This window comes from Marmota marmota, unplaced genomic scaffold (assembly GCF_001458135.2).
Source record: "Marmota marmota marmota unplaced genomic scaffold, marMar, whole genome shotgun sequence".
Lineage (NCBI taxonomy): Eukaryota > Metazoa > Chordata > Mammalia > Rodentia > Sciuridae > Marmota > Marmota marmota.
Genome location: NW_025999891.1, coordinates 9,026,925 through 9,047,405, shown reverse-complemented (window position 1 = coordinate 9,047,405; position 20,481 = coordinate 9,026,925). Strand labels below are relative to the sequence as shown.

The 20,481-nt window shown below is 44.1% G+C and overlaps 1 protein-coding gene across 3 annotated transcripts in view; it reads left to right on the top strand.

Moving 5' to 3' along the window:
- The window catches only part of Rffl (ring finger and FYVE like domain containing E3 ubiquitin protein ligase), a 44,272-nt gene extending 24,733 nt beyond the window's left edge, over positions 1-19,539 (top strand). For 2 of the 3 annotated variants that reach the window (XM_015501205.2, XM_048795007.1), the window contains exons 2-7: positions 3,402-3,589; positions 8,016-8,417; positions 11,804-11,887; positions 12,830-13,040; positions 14,297-14,320; positions 17,000-19,539. In XM_015501205.2, coding sequence (XP_015356691.1) covers positions 3,402-3,589; positions 8,016-8,417; positions 11,804-11,887; positions 12,830-13,040; positions 14,297-14,320; positions 17,000-17,181 — 1,091 coding nt within the window. In that variant the 3' untranslated portion in view covers positions 17,182-19,539. Of the gene's footprint in view, positions 1-3,398; positions 3,590-8,015; positions 8,418-11,803; positions 11,888-12,829; positions 13,041-14,296; positions 14,321-16,999 lie in introns of all 3 variants that reach the window. The other variant, XM_015501203.2, reaches the window with a different exon arrangement.
- The last annotated feature ends 942 nt before the right edge of the window (positions 19,540-20,481 follow it).

The window sequence follows — 20,481 nt, the reverse complement described above, 5'->3', positions numbered from 1 at the left end:
TGGAGACAGGGCCTCACTGAGTTGCTTTTCCTAAGGCTGGCTTTGAACTCGCGATCCTTTTGCCTTAGCCTCCTTAGCTGCTGGGAGGCCACCTCTCACACTCCCCGTCCATTTTATTTTATTTTTTATTTTTTTTCTTTTATTTTATTTTTGAGTTATAGTTGGACACAATACCTCAGCTCATCATCTCAGCCCCGCACCTGCTGTCCTCCACACAACAGATGCCTCCTCCTGAGAGCATTATCCCAGTAAATAAATTCACTAGTTTTCTTGTTGTGAATTAAGAGACCCTTGCATTTGTCCTGTACTCCTTTTTCTCTCCTTCTCCTATTTCATTCAATTAATTGACACATCCTGCTAATTCTGTCAGAGATCTGTCTGTCCCTTTCTTTTAAGTCTGCATTCTCATATCTTGCCTGTACTACTCTAGCAGTTTCCTGCTCCTAACCTTCTCCTTGCTGATCTGTCCTCTACACTGACTAGTACTACACGCGCCCTCTCATGTGCAAATAACATCATAAAACCTCGCTGCCTAAAGACTCCAGCTGTGTCCCATTACATATAAGGTAAAGACCAGATTCCTTACTTTGGAATATGAAGTCTTCCCTGTTTATTTAACTTGTGTGCCCTTATCTATCCCACCCCATCTTACTCCCACCCTTGACCAACCAAGCATTTTGTAGTTTCTCTAATGACATGGTGCATGCCTTTTTTTTTTTTTTTTTTTCCTTACAAGTTTCTTCTATTCCTTACTTCTTGGTAAATTCCTGCCTATTCTCACATCAAGATGTGGTACCTCACTTGAGAAGTCTCTCTGGTCTTGCCTCTGCCCCTATAGAGCTATCCTTCCATCATTGTAGCCCTCCACCCTCAGGTATAAGCCTCCCTTAAAAAGCAGGGACCACCCTGAAATTTCAATTTTTGGTTTTGCAGTTTTAATTCTCTGACCCAGCTATGGGCTTCTTGAGCATAGGTACTAATTAAGCCTTACTTACCTAACACTGGGAAGGGTAGGTGGTTTGCTTCAGTAAAGGTTACAGGCATATGTGAATGTGAAGAGCTTTTAGTAAAAATTGGTGAATCACCTACAATCTTGTTCCCTTTCAGGAGACAAGCCCAGAAAGCCAAGAGATAATTGTGGTGAAACCTCAAGATTTTCTTTATATCTTACCTTCCCAGATAAGTTGTAATTAAAGGAATCGTTATAATGCAGATAGCAACAACTAATGTTTATTTAGCGCTTTATGTCCTGTGGAATGTCCAGAGGAGAAACATGAAGTAGGGAAGGGTGCAGCCTACTAGAGGAAGACTACAGCCCATGAACAGTCAAGCAGGGCTTGGGCCCCAGACCTTCTGATTCCAGAGCCTGTGTTCTTATCATTACACGCCGCCTCCAATGTGTCTACCAACATGTGATTTAAAGAATTAACAAAGTTCCTTTTTCAGAGGGATACTCTCCTCCATTGTCCTCATTCTCTTGTCGACAAAGAGTTCATTTACTTTATCACACACACAGGCACACACAGTGTGATGAACTTTTTGCTTCATGATTCCCTATGAACTCATAATTTCAAGGAAGGCAGGTGAGGTCTTTGTCTTCTGGGAACTTAGAATCTTCAGACAAGCAATACTGAATCTGAGAGAAATGTTTTTGATGTGCAGGAAATTGAATGAGTATGTGGTTAGTGAAGATTTAAATATTGTATGTGACTCATTTATTTGTTCAGCAGTCCTTGAGTCACCCAAAGAACTGTAAGACTGTTACATTCCCTTTTCTCATAGGGGTTGCAGGCAAGTAGTCATAGACAGGTATTAATAAGATATGTCTACCAAAGAGAATGACTTGTATTGCAGGTGTATTGAGGCCTAAGGTTAACCTGGGGACTTAGAGGTTACTTCCTCTAACTGGCCTTGTTCTTTCTTCTACAAGTCGACCAAGGGGTGCCTCCTAGTTCCTTCCAGCTTATCATGTCTTTTACTATGAAGGTGCCTTTGTTAAAACCATGAGTCAGGCAACAGAACAGAAAGTATCATTCTTTTATGTGAACTAATTATTCAATAATAAGGCTAAATGTTTCATTTATTATCTCTGTAAGCAGAGAGTTCAGGCTCAGAATGTCCATAATGACTGTCTTCCTCTGCTGTGGAAAACACCCATAGGTCACAGCTATGCTTCGTATTCTAGTGGGCTCTCTTAGTATCTTTATAGGTGATCTGATATTTGAGAGATTGGATTCTCTTTTTGATCATAAAAATCATCAATCCTCTTGCCCCCAGTACCAGTATTTGATGTGTAAAGCAGGAATAATAATCCAAAACTTCTTAAACCCTCAGAGGCACTGATTCAGCAAGGAAGCAGACATTCGTTGAACATCTGCTTCAGGCACAGTGCTGGTAGGGTACAGTACAGACGGGAATGAGAAGTAGTCCCTGCCCTTAAAGAATTTATGACTTTGGGGTAGAGAAGAAATCACCTGTGTAAGAAAGTGTTATAAGTGCTGTCCTGGTAGTTTACCTGGAATTAGGGGCACATATGTAAGAGTAGCTGGTTTTACAGACTGGCAAGAGGGGAAATGAGAGGACAACATGGCATAAGGAAGAGGACCTGAGATTTAGAGTCAGAAAACCTAGGGTTTTCGAATCTAAGCACTCTACAGATTAGCTTTCTCTCTGATTTAGCTCTCTGTATTTGATTCTTTGAGCCTGAGTTGCTTTATCTGTGTATTTTTTTCATTTTCTTTTTGTTACCCAGGGATTGAAAGCCACTGAGCCATATCTCCTGCCCCCAACCCTTTATTTTTTTCTTGAGACATGGTCTCACTAAGTTGCTTAGGGCCTCGCTAAGTTGCTGAGGCTGGCTTTGAACTTAAATCCTTTTGCCTCAGCCTCCCAACCTGTTGAGATTACAGACATGTGCCACTGCATCGTGTTTTTTTTTTTTTTTTTTTTGAGACAGGGTCTTCCTGTTTCCCAGGCTGTTCTGGGTTCAAGCAGTCCTCCTCTCTTAGCCTCCTAAGTAGCTGGGAATAGAGAGGTATGTGCCACCATGCCCTTGCCTCATGTACATAATAGGAATTAACAGTAGAGCTGAGTGTAGTGGCATACACCTATAATCCCACATACCTGGGAGGCTGAGGCAGAAGGATCACAAGTTCAAGGCCAATCTCAGCAATTTAGCGAGGCTCTGAGCAACAGTAAGATCCTGTCTCCAAATAAAAAATAAGTGCCAGGGAAGTGGCTTAGTGGTTAAGCATGCCTGGGTTCAATTCCTGGGACACATCTTCTCTTCTACTTGGAAGGTGTGGCTCCAGCGTCCCTGCTCACCAGCACTCTTGGGGATGGAATCTGCAGTACTGGTGTATCTTAACTTGGACCTTTCCTCCCTTCCTCCCTTGCACCAGATTTTATCATGTGGGCAACCTGTTGCAACTGGTTCTGCCTGGATGGACAGCCTGAGGAGGTCCCACCAGCCCCCGGAGCCAGGACACAAGCCTATTCCAACCCTGGGTACAGCTCCTTCCCATCCCCAACAGGCTTGGAACCAAGCTGCAAGGCCTGTGGGGCTCACTTTGCAAACACAGCCAGGAAGGTGAGTGCTGCCTTCTCAATCTGCTCTGTCCACAGCCTTAGGACCACAGGTAAGGCCATTGGCCTTGCTCTGAATGCCTGCCACGTGACCTCTACTAATGTGGTGCTAGGGACCCTGGCCCATCCCTTTTTTAAGGATGTTCAAGAAGGACTACTCAAGTAAAAGCCAAGCATCTCAGCATAGATTTGGAACCAATTGACTTGAATTCAGATAACAGCTTTGTCAATTACTAATTGTATGACTTAACCTCTTTTGAGATTCAGTTTCCCCTTCTGTGAAGTGGGGATGACAATGGTAGTCATGTCCTAGAGTTAGAATAAAATAAGCTATGAAGAGCCCCCAGCATGATGCTCGGAATGTAACAGGCCCCAGTGTTGTTTGCTCCATTAGCTGCGATTGTACAAGGCCTGACTGCAGGTTAACCTGTTCTTTTTATCAAAGGCAATGTCAAGGATGTCTCAGGTGCATCCAGACCATAGTAGACAGAGGCTGGAGCTTGTTTACTGTAACAGATTTTCTTTTGAAATGCTTGGGAGCTGTGCTTCCCAGATCAGCGAGCAGGAAATGGAATCATTGGCTGTGTGAAGGTGTGGGTGTGGGCTGTCCCTTTTCCAGTGCCCAGCAGTAACAAGTTTTTTCTTCTGCAGAATGAGAGATTTGCAGCCAAGAGAGGGTGATAGGGTATGAAGTTAAAATGGTGGTAATGGGAAATTGAGAGAAATATTATTTTTGAAACCACCCAGTGTGTGTAAGAGTTAGTTTTAAGATTTAGATTTTTAATTTCCTTTAGATTTTTAGGTGTTTTTAAATTTAGATTGTTGGTTTCATTTAATCCTCATAGTAACCATATATAGGTTTTAGAGTCCACCAAGTCTCATATTATATATGATAAACTAAGGCTTACAGTTCAAAATATTAAAACTGTACCTGTCAACTTTCTGACAAATAGCCAAAGAGAAAACACACACACACACACACACAAAACTTTTTTCTTTATTTAGCCAGTGCCCAAAAGCACATGACTATTAAGTGGCAGAGCTGATTCAAACACAGGTCCTGGATTCCAAAGCTCCCTCTCAGGAGACATTTAGCATGAGTTGATGATAAGTGACAGACCTCCGATAGGGAGACAGACAAATAGAGGCTATCCCTGCTCACCCAGGGAGCTTGCAGTTGGACAGGGAAGTTGGGGCAGCAAATACCACACAATGAGACCTGCCAGAGAAAAGCCACTGTGGCAAGAAAAGCTTTGTGGGGGGAGATGAATCCCAATTTGGATGATGAAAGATGATTATTGGTAAGTTGTTTTCTTGCTGCAAAAGTACAAATTAATTTTATGAAATTCACAATGAATTTTGTGGATAGTAAGGATGTTTTCTCCTATAAGAATTTTTCATTTGTAATTTCATGCTTAAGTGGATCAGCATTCTTATCTTAAGTGCTTGGCATTTAATAGCCAGAAGCTTTTAAAATGTCTTTTCTAGAAGTGGTTGAATTGCATTGATTACATGGATCCTGGTGTCTTTTTTTTTCCCCCCATTATGGTCAGTATTTTCTGCATGCCTATTGAGTGCAAAGTATAGATAACATTTAGGACTTTTTAAGAAAATATAAGTAAGAAGAACTCCCTGCATTTCCAAATTCCCAGTCTTTGAAAGAAGTGGCAGGCTGTAATTTTTTCATAAGCCATTTATCCCATCAGCATATAACACCTGCCTATAGTTAGCAATGGCCCTGGCAATTTTGGATTTTGTTTTGGCACCCAGCCTCTTTAGTTGTACCATTTTGAAGAGGAGGGAGAAGTTGTGCTTGGAAACACAGGAGTAGTATACATATCTCAAGAGTGGAAAGAGAAGTGGTTCTTAGGTGTTGGGAAGAGCTGAGATGAGGCAGAAGGGAAAGAGAATAAAAGATAACTCTGTACCTTTAGCTTTATGTGAATTATCTCACATATAATGTCCCAGTTGTCCTTAGACTGGTAGAGTGAAAAAGTGGGCCTGAGCAGTGCCAGGAAACACAGGCAAGGAGGGGATAGAGAAGGGAAGCAGATTGATTGTTGAGGATGAGAAAGCAAAGTACCCTACTTGGTATCCCTGAAGGGTAGTGCCCACCTGAGGTGCCACTGCCAGCTCTTGATGCTGGGTGTCTGAGTGTACTCTGGGCATTTCTGCAGGCCTGTTGCTATCCCTCATTCATCTTTCCCGCTAACTTGTTAATTGATTGGTTTGAACCATTTGCTAGAATTTACATATAGGGATTCCTTTGCTGTTCTACCCACATTGGTTTACAGCTTTTCCCCCCTCTGCCTTTGCTCTCTCTGCCACCACACTCAACTCTGGGAATTTAGCCTTGAGCGCTATCCTCCTCCTCTAGAGTATTGTGCAGATGTTCACTTACTTCAGAGTCCCTGGTGGCAGGGGTACAAAGAAGCCAAGTTGCTATCTTTCCATTTTGATCTTTCATCCAACAAGCCACACACATTTGTAGAATTCTTTGGATCTGGCTGATTGAGCCACATAGGCTATATAATTGTGTCAAGCTAGAGCTTGTCAGACTGCAATGACTTAAATAATGTTCATGACAGGACCACAGCTTTAAGACATTGACGCCTCTTCATTTCACTGTCAGCCATCCTAAACATTCCATTTTTCCATGGGAAAATTTTAGATATGAATGAACTCCAAATACTCCACCTGCGTGACTGCTGGTCCTGTAAGAACATTATGATGTTAGCACAGCCATGTGTTCTTTTCTGCCACTCTCTGCAGTTCATCGTCTGGTTATAACTGTGTGGAGAATAAAGGAGCTGGTGTGTGTCCTTTTGCAACACCTTCTAAGTCTTAATAGCCCAAACTGGATGATTAATATGTCCTTTTCCCTTTATGGTAGGAATGATGCTTACACAAACACTACTGCAGCTGCCTTAACTATGTGGACTAGCTTCAGCACCACATAAGGTTCCTATGACCTTGATTATGAGATTCTTAAGTCTCTTGGGCATTCTTACATGGGTTGCACAGCTTCCTATATTTAGAAAAGAGGAAGCAAAAACATGCTTAAGTCATCACAGAATGAAAGTGTTTAACTTCTTTAGAGGATCAGTTGAGGGTGCCCAAGAGGACAAACCCAGGGTGCTGGGAGGGAATTTCCTCTCCTGGGAGGGTGACCTGCCCTTGGCTGGAACTGAGCTCAGCCAGGTGTCACTGTGCTGGCGCAGCCTGCAGCTTGAGCAGCAAGGCTTTGCTTCCTGTGGGTCCAGCAAACTCTGGCATGCTGTTTGTGGTTGTGGGAGGAGCTGCCGCCAGGCTGTGCCAGCTTGTTTGTCAGGTGCTGTCGCCAAGACACTCTGTGTTTTCACAAAGGAGAGTGCCCTAGTGTCTGGGGCCTCTCATTGTGTCTAAATATTTGTCTTGGAAGTGACCTTATACACCACCTACCTCCCAGCACTCTTGAGTGGCCTTGCTAGATTAGTGGAAGCTGGCACCAGCCTCTGGATGGGGCGCTGGCTTGGGCGTTTGGAGGTGGAAAGCCAGGCTCATGACTCAGTACTGCTGGCTGTCTGGATGATTCTGAGTGTGGCAGCAGGGCAGGGTGAGAGGGGCATAATCATGGGCACTGGACTCAGACCTCAACTGTGAACCTCAGCTCTGCTTTTCCTGCCTGACCTTGAACAGAATACTCAGTTTCCCTTCTTGTTGCTTTGCAAATCAGGAAAGAACCCTGATACGTACTTTTCGGGGTGCTTTGAGAATTCAATGACAAGCTAGGTATAGCTCTAGCACATAATAGCACCTCCATAAATTGAATTAATACTAATTAACAGTAGCAACACCTGCCACCTTAACTTTCACACATTTACCTTCTTTCCTTAGCAGTAAAGTAGAAAGAATGACAGTTTAGGACTTGAATCCTGGCTTTTATCATTAGCCAGTATTTCCTAGAAATAATAACTAAAATCACTAGCACTTATTGGGAACTCATTACATATCAGATATACTTAAATGCAATAAGTACTGATATTACCCCATTTTATAGATGTGGAAACTAAGTGCCAGAGAGACAAAGTTATATACCCAAGGTGATAATCATGAAAAATGGGGAAGGAGGTTTAATAAAAATGCAGAGTATTTGAATTCCAAAGGTGGTAGTTTTAATTAATAGCTTCAGGTACCCTGTCAGTAAAACTAATTGAGAAGCTTTAAATAAAATTCTAAATGCCAAGTGTCCTGTACATGAATACATAGATATATACAGGTATCTTTGAGTGGCTTTTCATCTGGGTTCTGCAAAGTAGCTTGTGCCCTTGGATATAGGAGACAGCTTGTAACAAAGTGACTTGAAGGATCCTGCCAGGTGTGGTGGTCCTGCCAGATTTGTCTTTTTGCCTCAGGCTAACACATTTTCCTCTGCCTCTTGCTCTAAGCAGCAGATCTGTTTGGACTGTAAGAAAAATTTCTGCATGACCTGTTCAAGCCAAGAGGGGAATGGGCCCCGCCTCTGCCTTCTCTGCCAACGGTTCCGAGCCACAGCCTTTCAGCGGGAAGAGCTCATGAAGATGAAGGTGAAGGACCTGAGGGACTACCTCAGCCTCCATGACATCTCTACTGAAATGTGCCGGGAGAAAGAAGAGCTGGTATTCTTGGTGCTTGGCCAGCAGCCTGTAATCTCTGAGGAGGACAGGACTCATGTCCCAACCTTGTCCCCGGACTTTCCTGAGCAGCAGGCCTTCCTGACCCAGCCTCATGCCAGCACAGTACCTCCTACCTCACCCAGCCTCCCTTCTTCACCTGCACAAGCCACCTCTGTTCCTCCTCAGGAAAGTCAGCAGGTATGAGCCCATGTATGGTCCTGCCTCTCTGCTTACTGATGCAGGAAATATTGATTTCTGGACATCAGACTTGTGTTTGGGATTTCTTCAGGGATGATGTGCATGGCACCATGTTTTGTGGTTTTTGTTTTTAATAGATATTATCCTAGTCAGACATTTTAAAAAATCATTGTTCCACAGATATTTTGAAGAACTATTCATTAGTTCACCATTAGCTCTGTAAATTTAGTTCTATTCATATTTGCGCTCCAATTTACCTATGGTCTTCTATAGCCAGATTGGGGACTCATTCCTTGGTAACCATCACAAGGCATATAGGAGAAAAGGACTCTAAGCAGGGAAGGAGGAGTTTCCTTGCTACTTTCCTGGTCACTGTGGTGTCCTTATCTCATGGGCCTGGAAATGGTAAGTTAAGGGTAGCATATTGACTGAACTGTGAGCTGGGCATGGGGAGTGCAGAAATGAGTGATCTCTATCCTCAACCAGCCCCTGAAAGAGAGAGGAGGATAGACCAATTCTTGGATTCTAGTGCAGCCAGTCGACTTAATTAATCCTAGTGTCAGGAGCAGTGGTGTCACACAGATCTACAGAAGTACTTTAGTGACCCTGATATCTATATGGGCAGTGGGAGATCAGAACTTAAATCTGGCTTCCACATTCTTTTTTTTTTTTTTGGCTGGGGATTGCTAGGTATTGAACCTAGGGTCTTGTGTTTGCTAAGCATGCACTCTATCACTGAAGTATCCCCCAGCCCCCTATCCACTTTTGTTCCTGACTCCTTGGTCACCTTGGAAAAACTTGCAACAATGACATGGGATCAGCAATCCCAATCTCCTTTTGATTTTGCCAGGATGGAGGAAGGCTTGAGTAGTGTGATACCATGTCTAAAGAGCTTTGAGCTTCAGGGCTGGTATGGTGCCAGCACTGTCCTTTCTCACATGTGACATAAAGTTGCCTCTTGTTATGATCACCTCCTTTGCCAGGACTGGGCACTCTTATTCAGCTCTTGACAGGCACTGAGGCATAAAGGCCAATGTGATCGCATAATTTTACTGCAGTAAAATCATTTAACTCTCTAGTTGGCTTGAGCATGTTTTTCTCCCCAGCTGGACTTTAACTCTTTCCAAAGCTCTTGGTATGCTAGACAGGTTTCACCTCTTGCAATATGTTCCTCTTTTTGCTCAAGTTTTGGAGCACTTCTCTCTGTTTAAGGGAAACAAGGAGAGGAACTTGAGGAATTATTTTTTTAGCGAGGGTGGGGAGATACTGGGGATTGAACCCATGGGTATTTAACCACTGAGCCACATCTCCAACATTTTTTATTTTTTATTTTGAGACAGGGTCTTGCTGAGTTGCTTAGGGCCTCACTAGGTTGCTGAGACTGGCTTTGAACTTCAGGTCCTCATGTCTCAGCCTCTTGAATGGCTGGAATTACAGGTGGCACCACTACACCCAGCTTCAGGTGGATTTCTATTTTTTTATTTTTTAAAATTTTATTTTATTATTATTTTTTGATATCAGGAATTGAAACCCAGGGGCACTCAACCACTGAACAAATCCCCAGAGTTAGTTACTTTGGTAGATTTTTTAAATGAAATATTATAAGGTTTTTGTTATTAACCAGAAATTTCCAGATGGCATCCACAGGTCACAACTGCATGCTGGTTGTTATTGAGTACTTTTCCAGAGGACCTGAGTGTCAACTCACTTTCCTTGTCCTGATGAAGTCTACATTCTACATTTAGCAATCAGGGCAGACAGGCATGGCCAAGTTAGGCACCCTATGCAAGGCTATTAGTTGAGTCTACAAGTGAGCTGTGCTCAGAATGCAAATCTTCTCATATTATTTGCTCCACTAGGGTTCTGTCCTTTACATTTAGTGCCGTAGTGACAGTTGCTAGGGAAGGAAAAGTCTGCAATAAACAGTGGACAGATATGAGTCGTGGATTTTGATTTAGCCTGTGGGCAAACTGGCAATACAGGAGCATGCTTTGTGGTATGAGGTCCAGTTTCTCTTTCTAGGAAACAAAGGACATACAAAAGCTGTCCACCAAGGAACAGGCTAGACTCTGAAAGACTCAAGAGAATGATGGACACCATGTCTACATAAGTTAAGAGAGCTGGAGATGTAGCCAGGCATGGTAGCACATACCTGTAAATGCAGTGGCTGAGGCAGGAGGATCGAAGTTCAAAGCTAGCCTCAGCAACTTAGTAAGGTGCTAAGCAACTCAGTGAGACCCTGTCTCTAAATAAAACACAAAGTAGGACTGGGAATGTGGCTCAGTGGCCAAGTGCCCCTGAATTCAGTTCCCAAAAAAAGAAAACTGGAGCTGTAGATGTTGTTTGGGATTCATCCCTATACACATGTATGTTCTTGTCGTCACTGGCATATTGTCTTTGTTTTCATTTCCACAGTAGTTTGACTCTTGATGAGTGGCTAGGCCAGTGGGTGAATTTGGTTTCCCAAGTTATCCCTTTGTTGGTACTCTGAGGGTCTGGTTGAAAGGCTCTGAGCTCATACCAGACACATTTCCTGGAAGCAGCAGGGAGTGAAGAGGATCTAGTTAGGGATTTGTGGTATAAATAGTGATGGAACAGAAAGCTCAGAGCTGTAACTACTGTTTGGCAAACCCTCCCCTAGAGTAGCACCTAGGAGGCTCTTTATGGGAAGCTAGAATTCTGAGTATTATGAAACTCTGCAAGCCTAGGCATTTGTCTTCTGTAGTCTTGGGTTGGTAGATTTGTAGATTCATTAAACGATGTTTGAACAGGTTTTGAGACACTCTTAGTGTGCCCTGCTGGTTGAAGCATATTTTGAAGATGTGAGAGCAGTGACCAGGCTGGAGACAAGGACTAGAGTGGTGAGGATCTAGGGACTATTCCCTCAGGTTCCATTGAGGAAGCCAGGGAGATTCAGAATGAAGGAGGAAGAGATTGTATGAGCCGTTTGGAAAAACAGTGGCCATTGTTCTGAGGGACAGAACAAGGGGCATTGGGTGAAAGTTGTGGAGAGGGAAATTTTGGATCAGTGTCAGGAGCAAACTTGGTGGTAGGGAGAGAGCAGTTCAGCAGTGGGATGGACACAGTGATTATGTTCAGGCTGATAGTAAATTGTGAGTGGGGGCCATTGCCATCTTGGTCGTGGGTAGAATTCACTAACACATTCTTATTCTGGAGGGCAGCTGTGTGTCTACTGAAATCTGTATAGTTTTCTCTGACTGACAGGTTTGGTGTAGAGAACAGGCATTTGTGACACTGTTGTGGGAAGTTTGGTCTCCGGGGGATATGGGAATACATTTTGGACATGTGAGCTGGAAAGAGTCTCATGCTATGCAAATTTCCTGGACATCTCTGTGGATGTGATGGCACCTTTCTCTTCCCCACAGGCCAATGGCCATGTGTCTCAGGACCAAGAGGAGCCTGTCTACCTGGAGAGCACAGCCAGAGCACCTACCGAGGATGAGACCCAGGTGGGGCCTCTACTCCGGTCTGCACCTTTGCCTTTGCTCTTTCACTGGTATTCTTGGGATGCTCTTAGGAGCCTCTTAGCCGACTCCGAGGTGGAGAGAGAAGAAACCAATCTGTGATATGATGGTCCTGAGGTTTTGTTCTCAGGGGAGTTTAGTGCTAGCATTCCATATGAATCTTTGGTGCTATCAGTGTGTGAGTAAGCAGGGATGAGGTCACAGTGGAGACTGGAGCCTTGTGGCCCATTATGTTCCCGGTCTTTTGACTTTCTAAGAGCTGCCAGAGGGTAGGCTATGGGTGCTACTGTAAAAACCTAGTTGTTCTTTTCTTTTGCGTTCTCACACAGTAGCCATTGTCAGGAGAAGAGGGTCAGATAATGAGGAGTTAAGGCCAAGGCCAGTCCAGACAGCACAGCTGTCAGGGCCAAGAACCATGATTGAGGATGTGTATGGCCTCTTCCAGAGGCAAGCAGTACTCTCCCAGGCAGAGAGACAGGCGAGCACCAAGCTTGGGGGTTTCATGCACTGCCACATTTGATCTTCATAGGAACCTTGTATGGTAGCACTGCTTTATCTACTTTGTGGAGGGGCATACAGGCCCAGAGGAGAGAAGCAGCTTGCCAGGAATTATTTAACATTTAGATAGCAGAGGGGTCAGGTCAGAATTAGGGCCATCTGACTCAAGACCGTGCTCCCTGTATATGTTATACTTGATGGTTGTTTTGTGGCTACCTGCACCTGGACACAGATCTGTGAGTCAGGAAGAGACTCTAGTCCAGTTTGCAGTGCAAAGGCCCATGCCAGGCATTCCTTTGTCTCTGTTGTTCCTACTCTTCTTGAGGTCCATCACCAAAATGCAGTGCAATGAGTGAGTTGGGGTCCTTGAAGAAAGGTGCTCGGAGGAAGCAAGAGCTGAACCCCCTCATCTCATCTTTGCCATTTCAGTCCATTGACTCTGAAGACAGCTTTGTCCCAGGCCGGCGGGCCTCTCTGTCTGACCTGACCCACCTGGAAGACATTGAAGGCCTGACGGTGCGGCAGCTGAAAGAGATCCTGGCTCGCAACTTCGTCAACTACAAGGGCTGCTGTGAGAAGTGGGAGCTGATGGAGAGAGTGACACGGCTGTACAAGGATCAGAAAGGACTCCAGCACTTGGGTGAGGGCTGTCTGGGTGGCAGCTACACAGAGCTCTAGGGTGTTTGCTATCATCCCAAAACATGATGGCATGACCTGATTCAGTTGCATGCTTTTAAGCTGAGGAGGAAGGCCACTTATATTTGTACCATCTAATCATAGCTGTCACTTGTGGTTAAGTGCCAAGACTTGGTTCATATTGTACACACTTGTTTCATCCTCAAAGCAACCTGAGCAGGGAGGGGGATTATTGGCATTACCCTCTTATTGTGGAGCTCAGGTTTGAATGGAGGATTTTCTAGTCTAAGCCCATGCCTTTCCTGCCATACGCCGCCTCCTCCATACTCACCCCTACTCCAGCAACACATGCATATTTGGGAGATTAGGAAGTGAATCTCAGCAACCACAGTGGGAGGACATATCTGTTCTGCCAGCACTTGGGCCATACCTTTTGTTCATTTCCCAAAGCATTTGACATCATTTTCAGGAGTTATCCAGTACAATATCTTAGTATGTGGTTGAGTCTGGGGAAATATTTAATGCCACACTGATTTCATGGTAGGTATTTTTTTAATACCTACCTACAGAAGAGAAAGGTGTTTGGCTGTTTTGAAGTCAATATTTCCCCCAAATTTTTTACCACCAAACCCTCACCTTCCTTCCCATTCCCAGCTGATACAGTTCCTACAGAGCTTTATTTGATTCCTTGCATAACAGTGGTTGAAGCCAGATGTCAGGCTCTCTTCTAATAAATTTAAATGGCAAAAATTCATCAGAGTTGAGACATCCAAGTACTCACCTGGTTGCAGACTGAGACCTACTGACATGGTGTCTCAGTTTTCTCTGAGATTCTCTCAAGTCTCCCTAGAGTTGCAAGGACCTGGGGAGTGGAATAATGACTGCATGTGAGAACTTTATCCAGAACCCATGACTGAATGAAACAGCCAGATTCTTCATTCTTTTTTTTTTTAACTTGAATGCTGAATTCAAAGGCAATAGGAAAGGATGTGGCATATTTAGAGTGTCCTTCAGGTGGTTTTGTTCCTGCAGACTAATGGAGGACCTTCTTCTAAGAGTAGAGCAGATGCACCAGCAGGAGCTCTGTGGGAGTTCTCAGCATGCAGTGAAGGAGGAGGGCAAGTGTCTGTGCAGACTTTTGACAGGCCTGGTTCCCAGCAGGGAAGTGGCCAGAGTCAGAAATGACATGAGGGTGGTGGGCGACTTCCCTTGTGCCATCACACCATCACATATTTAGACATCTTTCTCTTTCCTTTTCAGTGTGTGGTGCTGAGGACCAAAACGGTATGTAGTTGTTTCTTTTTGGAAATGGGCTTAGGTTCCTCCTGATTCTGTCCTCCTCCCATCTTCAACCCTAATCCCTTTTGACATTCTTAAAAATTATGAGCATATGGGTTTCCAAAGAGAGGGTGTGTGGAAATTCACTGGGGTTTCTCAACATCTTTAGAAATGCTCATCCTCCTGTCCTCTGGGAAGAAAGCAGAGTGGCAGCGTGCCCAGGGGCAGATTGATCTTCACAGCTCTGGGCTGCCTTTTTGCCACAAGTCCTGCTCATTTTGTTTTTTCCTAATTCTGTGTTTCCACTCATTTGTGGTCTAGGTGGGAAAGTCACTTGAGATGTGTACCAGCTTCTGGTACCAACCAAAGAGAAAGGGTGGTGAACTGAAGGACTATTTGTACGGGGCTGGGCAGTAGTCAGAGCTGCTGTGGAAAAATCAGGATAGGAATCACCTGGATTTTGCTCTCTGAGCACAAGGTGCATCTCCCACCTCAACTGCTGTAACCCACCGGTGTGTTGAGGTCCACCAGTGGGTACAGCTCCAGGATACACTCTTGACAATCCAGGAAGTATTCTAAACTGTGTTACATCATTTTGAAAGCCTCAAGGTCTAGGGTTGTGAGTTCCTTCCCAAGTAAACAGTCTCAGAGTAGTGTTGTGGTCTGCAAAGCATTTTAAACCTTTTTCATTGCACTGTCCAAATTTATTAATTAGTAAAATGGCCTTTTGCTCAGAATGGAGCAGGGAGTTGAGCTTTTCTGTTTCCTGAAACTGTCTGGAGGCTGGGTTCGTCCCTCACTTGGTGCCTGCCTTTTTTCCCCTGTTCCCTGGGAGAATGCTGAGGACTGGGTTGATGAATTTATTGTTGCTCCTGAAAAAAGGAAAAAGTAACTGAAGTTCTACAAAGTGATCCTGTAGATCTTGAGATTTGTAGGCCTTCCAAACCTTCCCTGTTAGGGCAACAGCCCCTCAAGAGAAGTAAATAGGTTTTACTCCCATTCACAGCTACCCACCTCCTAAGGGAGGTCTTTCTTGACTTTATGACTTGTTCAGAGAAGACAAAAAGAAACTTTAGAAGCAATAGATTGAGAGACTGCCCCTGTGGAATGGTGAAGCCCCATATAGAAATGACTGGTATAAAACTACTTCTCTGTTTATGGTGACCCAGTTCAGGTGCAGTTTAAGACATGCTAGAAATAGCTGGAGTTTTGAACATGAAGATTTTTTTGTTTATGCAGCTGAACTAGGATACTGGTCATGCTTACCATATCCTACCACTGGCACAAGGCAGTTAGCATTTGCTGAGAACTCTGTGCACTGGGCAATTAATACTGTCTCAGTAGTCTCTACCCACAGAGCACTTATCCAGAAGGCTGTACTGCCAATGAGCAGCTGTGGGACCCGCCCACCTGGGTTTGAATCTTGGCTCGTCCACTTAGTAGCTGTGTGCTCTTGGGCAGTCACTTAACTCTAGCCTCAGTTGCCTTATGTATAAAATGAGAAAAATAAGTTTACCTACTTCATAGTTCCTGTGAGGATTCAGTGGGTTAATACATGCAAAGTTCTTTGGAGCCTGTTGCACATTAGACATTTGGTCAAGGTGAGCTTCTTCGATTCCCTTGGGAGACATTTATTATAAGACATTTCGAGAATATCTACTGAGTGACTTGTGATTTGGGGTTTCAAAGATGAATATGAAGCCTCAGCACATAGCAAATGCTAAGTATATGATTGTGGAAATTGAGTATGTTAAATTAAATCTACTTAAGTCTCCTGGGGGGAGACTGATAAGTAGGCAAACCAAAAATAGAATACAATGTGAATAGCAGTCAGGGGGCCAGAAAAAATTTTGTGGGACTGGCACAGAGTGGGGAGTGGTAAACCGCTGAGCTCCTGCATCAGGAATTCTCAGAAAACTAGTTTATGGGATAGCACAGGAGGCCCCCATGATCTTTAACTTCCTTAAATTGGGAATGTGTTTATAGGTAAGCCTCATGGTTCCTAATGCACCATTCATTACAGTTCTGCTTATGTCTAAACTTCCTGAACCAGTTTTGTCTTTTCTGCATATTCTACCTCAGGGGATAATGAGTCCAAGTACCCCTCACTCACCATATTACACCCTCAGTTGTCTCATTTTGCGGGGTGGGGGGATCTGGGTGGGGGATACCAGGGATTGAACTCAGTTACTTGACCACTGAGTCACATCCCTAGACCTGTTTTGCATTTTATTTAGAGACAGCATCTCACTGAGTTGCTTAGTGCCTCACTTTTGCTGGGGCTGGCTTTGAATTTGTGATCCTCCTATCTCAGCCTCCTGAGCTAATGGGATTACAGGCATGTGCCACCGAGCCCGGCTTATCTAATTTCTTTTAAGCTTTGAGGACTTTGTCCTAGTTTCCATGCTCTGGATGTATTTTTTCCACAGTACTATCTTCAAATCTATAGTCTTGGGAGGAGGTATGGATTAAACAAGCAACTGGGATTAGTTGCTAAGTTTTCTGGAAGGAGCTCTATTTTGAGGGAAGTGTATGAATTTGGGGGATTTCATTTTGCCAATTTTCTCCCACCTCTGTCCTCTGACTTCCCAAACACACTGAAATAATTTCTGAGACAATCTGAGACAATGGATACTCTGGTTCACTTTGTCCTCTGCCCATTTCCTGCACTGTGTGTTTGTACAGGGGGAGCAATGCCGTCTGGACTGGAGGAGAACCTGTGTAAGATCTGCATGGACTCACCCATTGACTGTGTTCTGCTGGAGTGTGGCCACATGGTAACCTGTACTAAATGTGGCAAGCGCATGAATGAATGTCCCATCTGCCGGCAGTATGTGATCCGAGCTGTTCACGTCTTCCGGTCCTAAGGGCTGGCACCGGCTTCTTCAGTGCCTTACAGGGATATAGCCCAGGGTATCTGGGCTCAGGGTTGGTCAGCTTGCAGAGGGGCAGGCTAACAGGAAATTTTGTAGTGTTCCCAAGACCAGGGCAAGCAAAGATGCCATGTCATACCTCGGCATGCCTGTCTTGCCATAGGGGTGTACCTCTTGGCTGGCAGAGCCCCCGAGGCCAGTGGGAACTGGTACAAATCACATGGGTGAGTGCCTGCATTAGTGATCTTGGGTGATGGTAGTAACTGATGAACAGAGGACTTTCCAGAACTTGGACCATGTCTTCCTTCCTCTGAGAACCTAGACACATTTTCACCCTTCCTCCTGTATCCCACCAGTCAGAAGTCCTCCTAGACCCAGCACATTTGGATTTAAACTTCTGGTCTCTCTGGCTTTCTGTGCTTTAACATACCTGTCTCTTTCTATACTGCCTAAAATCCGTTTGTTTCTTTGGACCAAAAATGTGTTAGTTTATGTGGTTAAGACCAACAGTGGTACTTAGGACAGAATTTGGATCAGTAAACTTACCTCTGGTGATAAAATTCTATAGGAAAATGTTATAGAAAATTTTCAATTTGTGCAGTCACTTCCTTAAGGGTTGGGATTGGGAGCTATCAATCTCCTAACCTGATCTAGGGAGCCAACAAAACATCTGACTCCCAAACAGCTGGGAAATCTAGTCTAGTCTGTGTGTGCAAGGGATGGTACATGAATACTCTACTGCTTCCTCTTTTGGGGCTTGACCTTGCAACATTCTGAACTTCAGATTATGAGGAAGGGGACGCATTTGGTGGAGGCAGTGGCTTTCTTCTTAACTTTGGCTTCTGATCCTCTTCCTACAGACAGGACTGTTAACCATTTCAATGAAATCTCTCCCTTTCCCACTGAGGTTTTAAACTTGGTCTCACCCAAGGCATAGACAGATTCAGGCAAAGAACGTTGTTCTCCTCTAGCCAGACTTCTCATGAAGTTCCTGGAAAAATACATGTAAGAGCACCTAACTAAACAGCTGGAAGTCCCTGCTTTAATTTCCTTTCTCATTCTGTAGATTTGGGAACAGCATTCTCTGAACCATTTATGAAGGGCCATGTAATGAGTAGGTAATGTTTTTGAGCCCTCCTACTGTTTTTATACCCCTGAATGAGCTGGATAAGCACAAAAGAGCACAGAACACACCTGCTGTCAGAACTGTGTGCGCCCATTACCAACAGATAAAACACACTCGAAATACCCAAGGGCCTTGGCAGAATCTCCCCTCTCCCAACATGCTGCAGCTGAGGTCCGAGACTAGAACCAATCAATTGTGATTCTGGAAGGCAGAGGAAAACTTCTAAGGGGACCTATTATCTTAGAAAGTTTTTCTATCATCAACCACTAAACACCTTAAGAGGCGTAGTTGGCAATGTTATTCTGGGCCACTCGACTCAACCTTATACCAAGTCAGAATAATCTGCGCCACAGTTGGGATCAGATTTTCCTGTCAAGACTCTGCCTTTCACCTTTCTGCTGAATAGTTAGTGCTGTAGTTTATAATGCCTACCAGTTTATCAAAGGGATTGATTCAGCTTCCTCAATTCCACTGTGAAACAGGTCTGTGTGTATGCAACTCAGTTAGATCTAGCAATAACTTCAAGGCTCTCCCTCCTTTCTCTGCTGAGGCCTCATCTCCCCTACCTCCCAACTTTCCTCCTAGATAGATAGGAACTGAAAAAAATATACTGGTGGCTGGTTGGTGACCTCAGTAAGAATTGGAACTGGTGCCACTCAGTTTTAAAAATAAGAACTTGCCTTTAAATCTCATCTTTTGGTGAAGATTTCCATTGGGGAAAAAAGATGTCAAACAACCGATTTGTTTTTGTATTGTCTTTATTATTACACCAAATAAAAGTTGGGAATTCTAAGATCCCATTCCAGTTCATATTTAACCCAGGTAGAAAACCTGCTTTTTTTATCCTTGAGCCTCCCCTTTTGTCCCTCATGGATCCTTGGTCTTAATTATCACAGCAACATCTAATTCCTCTAGTTAGTCTGTGGATTTTGCTGTGATTGCTGAGATTTCAGTTGAGACTTGTTTTAAAAGACTTGGACAGCTGACTGGTTCATAATACCTTGGAATAGTTGGATCCAAACTAATAAGAATAAGCTGTACAGGAATTAGTGCTCAATATATATTGTATAAATTTGTTGAAATCTCCTGGATGTGAATGTGTTACTTCAAGTGGCTTATATTAAGATTCTCAGACTCACTTGGGTGTTAAAGCAAACCCAAATGTGTATTTTTTGTTACAGAGCTCTGCTTTATAATTTTGTAATAAAGTTTCAACATAGATGCCTGTTGGATCTGGTGTGAGGATGCCAGAGGTCTGCTAGATTATTGACAAACTGATAAACTATAGGTAAATCCAAGGCTATGTGCACAAGGGTATGCTCTTGAGAGATTATTTTTGGAAATGTTGGGCCATGGGACCTTGGTCAGTATCCCTGCTCAGAAGCAGTATGTGGAAGAGGCCATAAAACAGCTGGGAAAGGAGAAGAAGCTGTGGTAGGGAAAGGATGAATCCCTAGACCAAACGTGAAGAAGCACCAAATGAGTTCAGATATTTACAGTAATCTAGTTAGTATTGCTAAGCACTCAAGATCTAGGTAGAAAGGAATCGGGGACAGCCAGTGTAGCCAGTAAAAGTCTTCAGGTTACCCTGGCAGGTGTATGGTAGCTTTTGGGTACAGTCGTGGTATGGCTGAAACGGCTCAGAAAAGATGGGCCCAGCTTCAAGGGTAGACTGCGTGTGCATAGCCCTGCACATTCTTTCCTGACCAGCTGCCCAGCGGGAGGAGAGTGCAGCCCTTGGGAGAGTAGGATGATGTGGGTACATGCCCTGTGGTTGAAGACAGAAGAGGAGGGAGACTGGCCCAGAGGAAGGTTTGAGGCTGAGGCACATCATTTGGTTATCAGTGCTGTGGACGGTACCCAGTGGTGACTTCTACCTGTTGCCAGCCAGCAGCATGTAAAGAACAGCTGAAAAGGGGGCAGGTGGCCAGTGGCCTGGGGAGGTTTAACATGGTGATGATTAGGGTCAGGTAGAAATAAAGGATATAAGATTGTATATACAGTCTAATCTGTGCAGCAAAGAAAAAGATGCACCCAAGACTGGAAGGAAACATACAAAAGACTGATGAAGGTAAATTGAAGCTGATATCCAGGAAGGCAGAGAAGGGTCAAGGGCTGAGCTTGTGGCTAAGATCATGGCTTGTGGCTGGGAGGCTGCCCTGAGGACG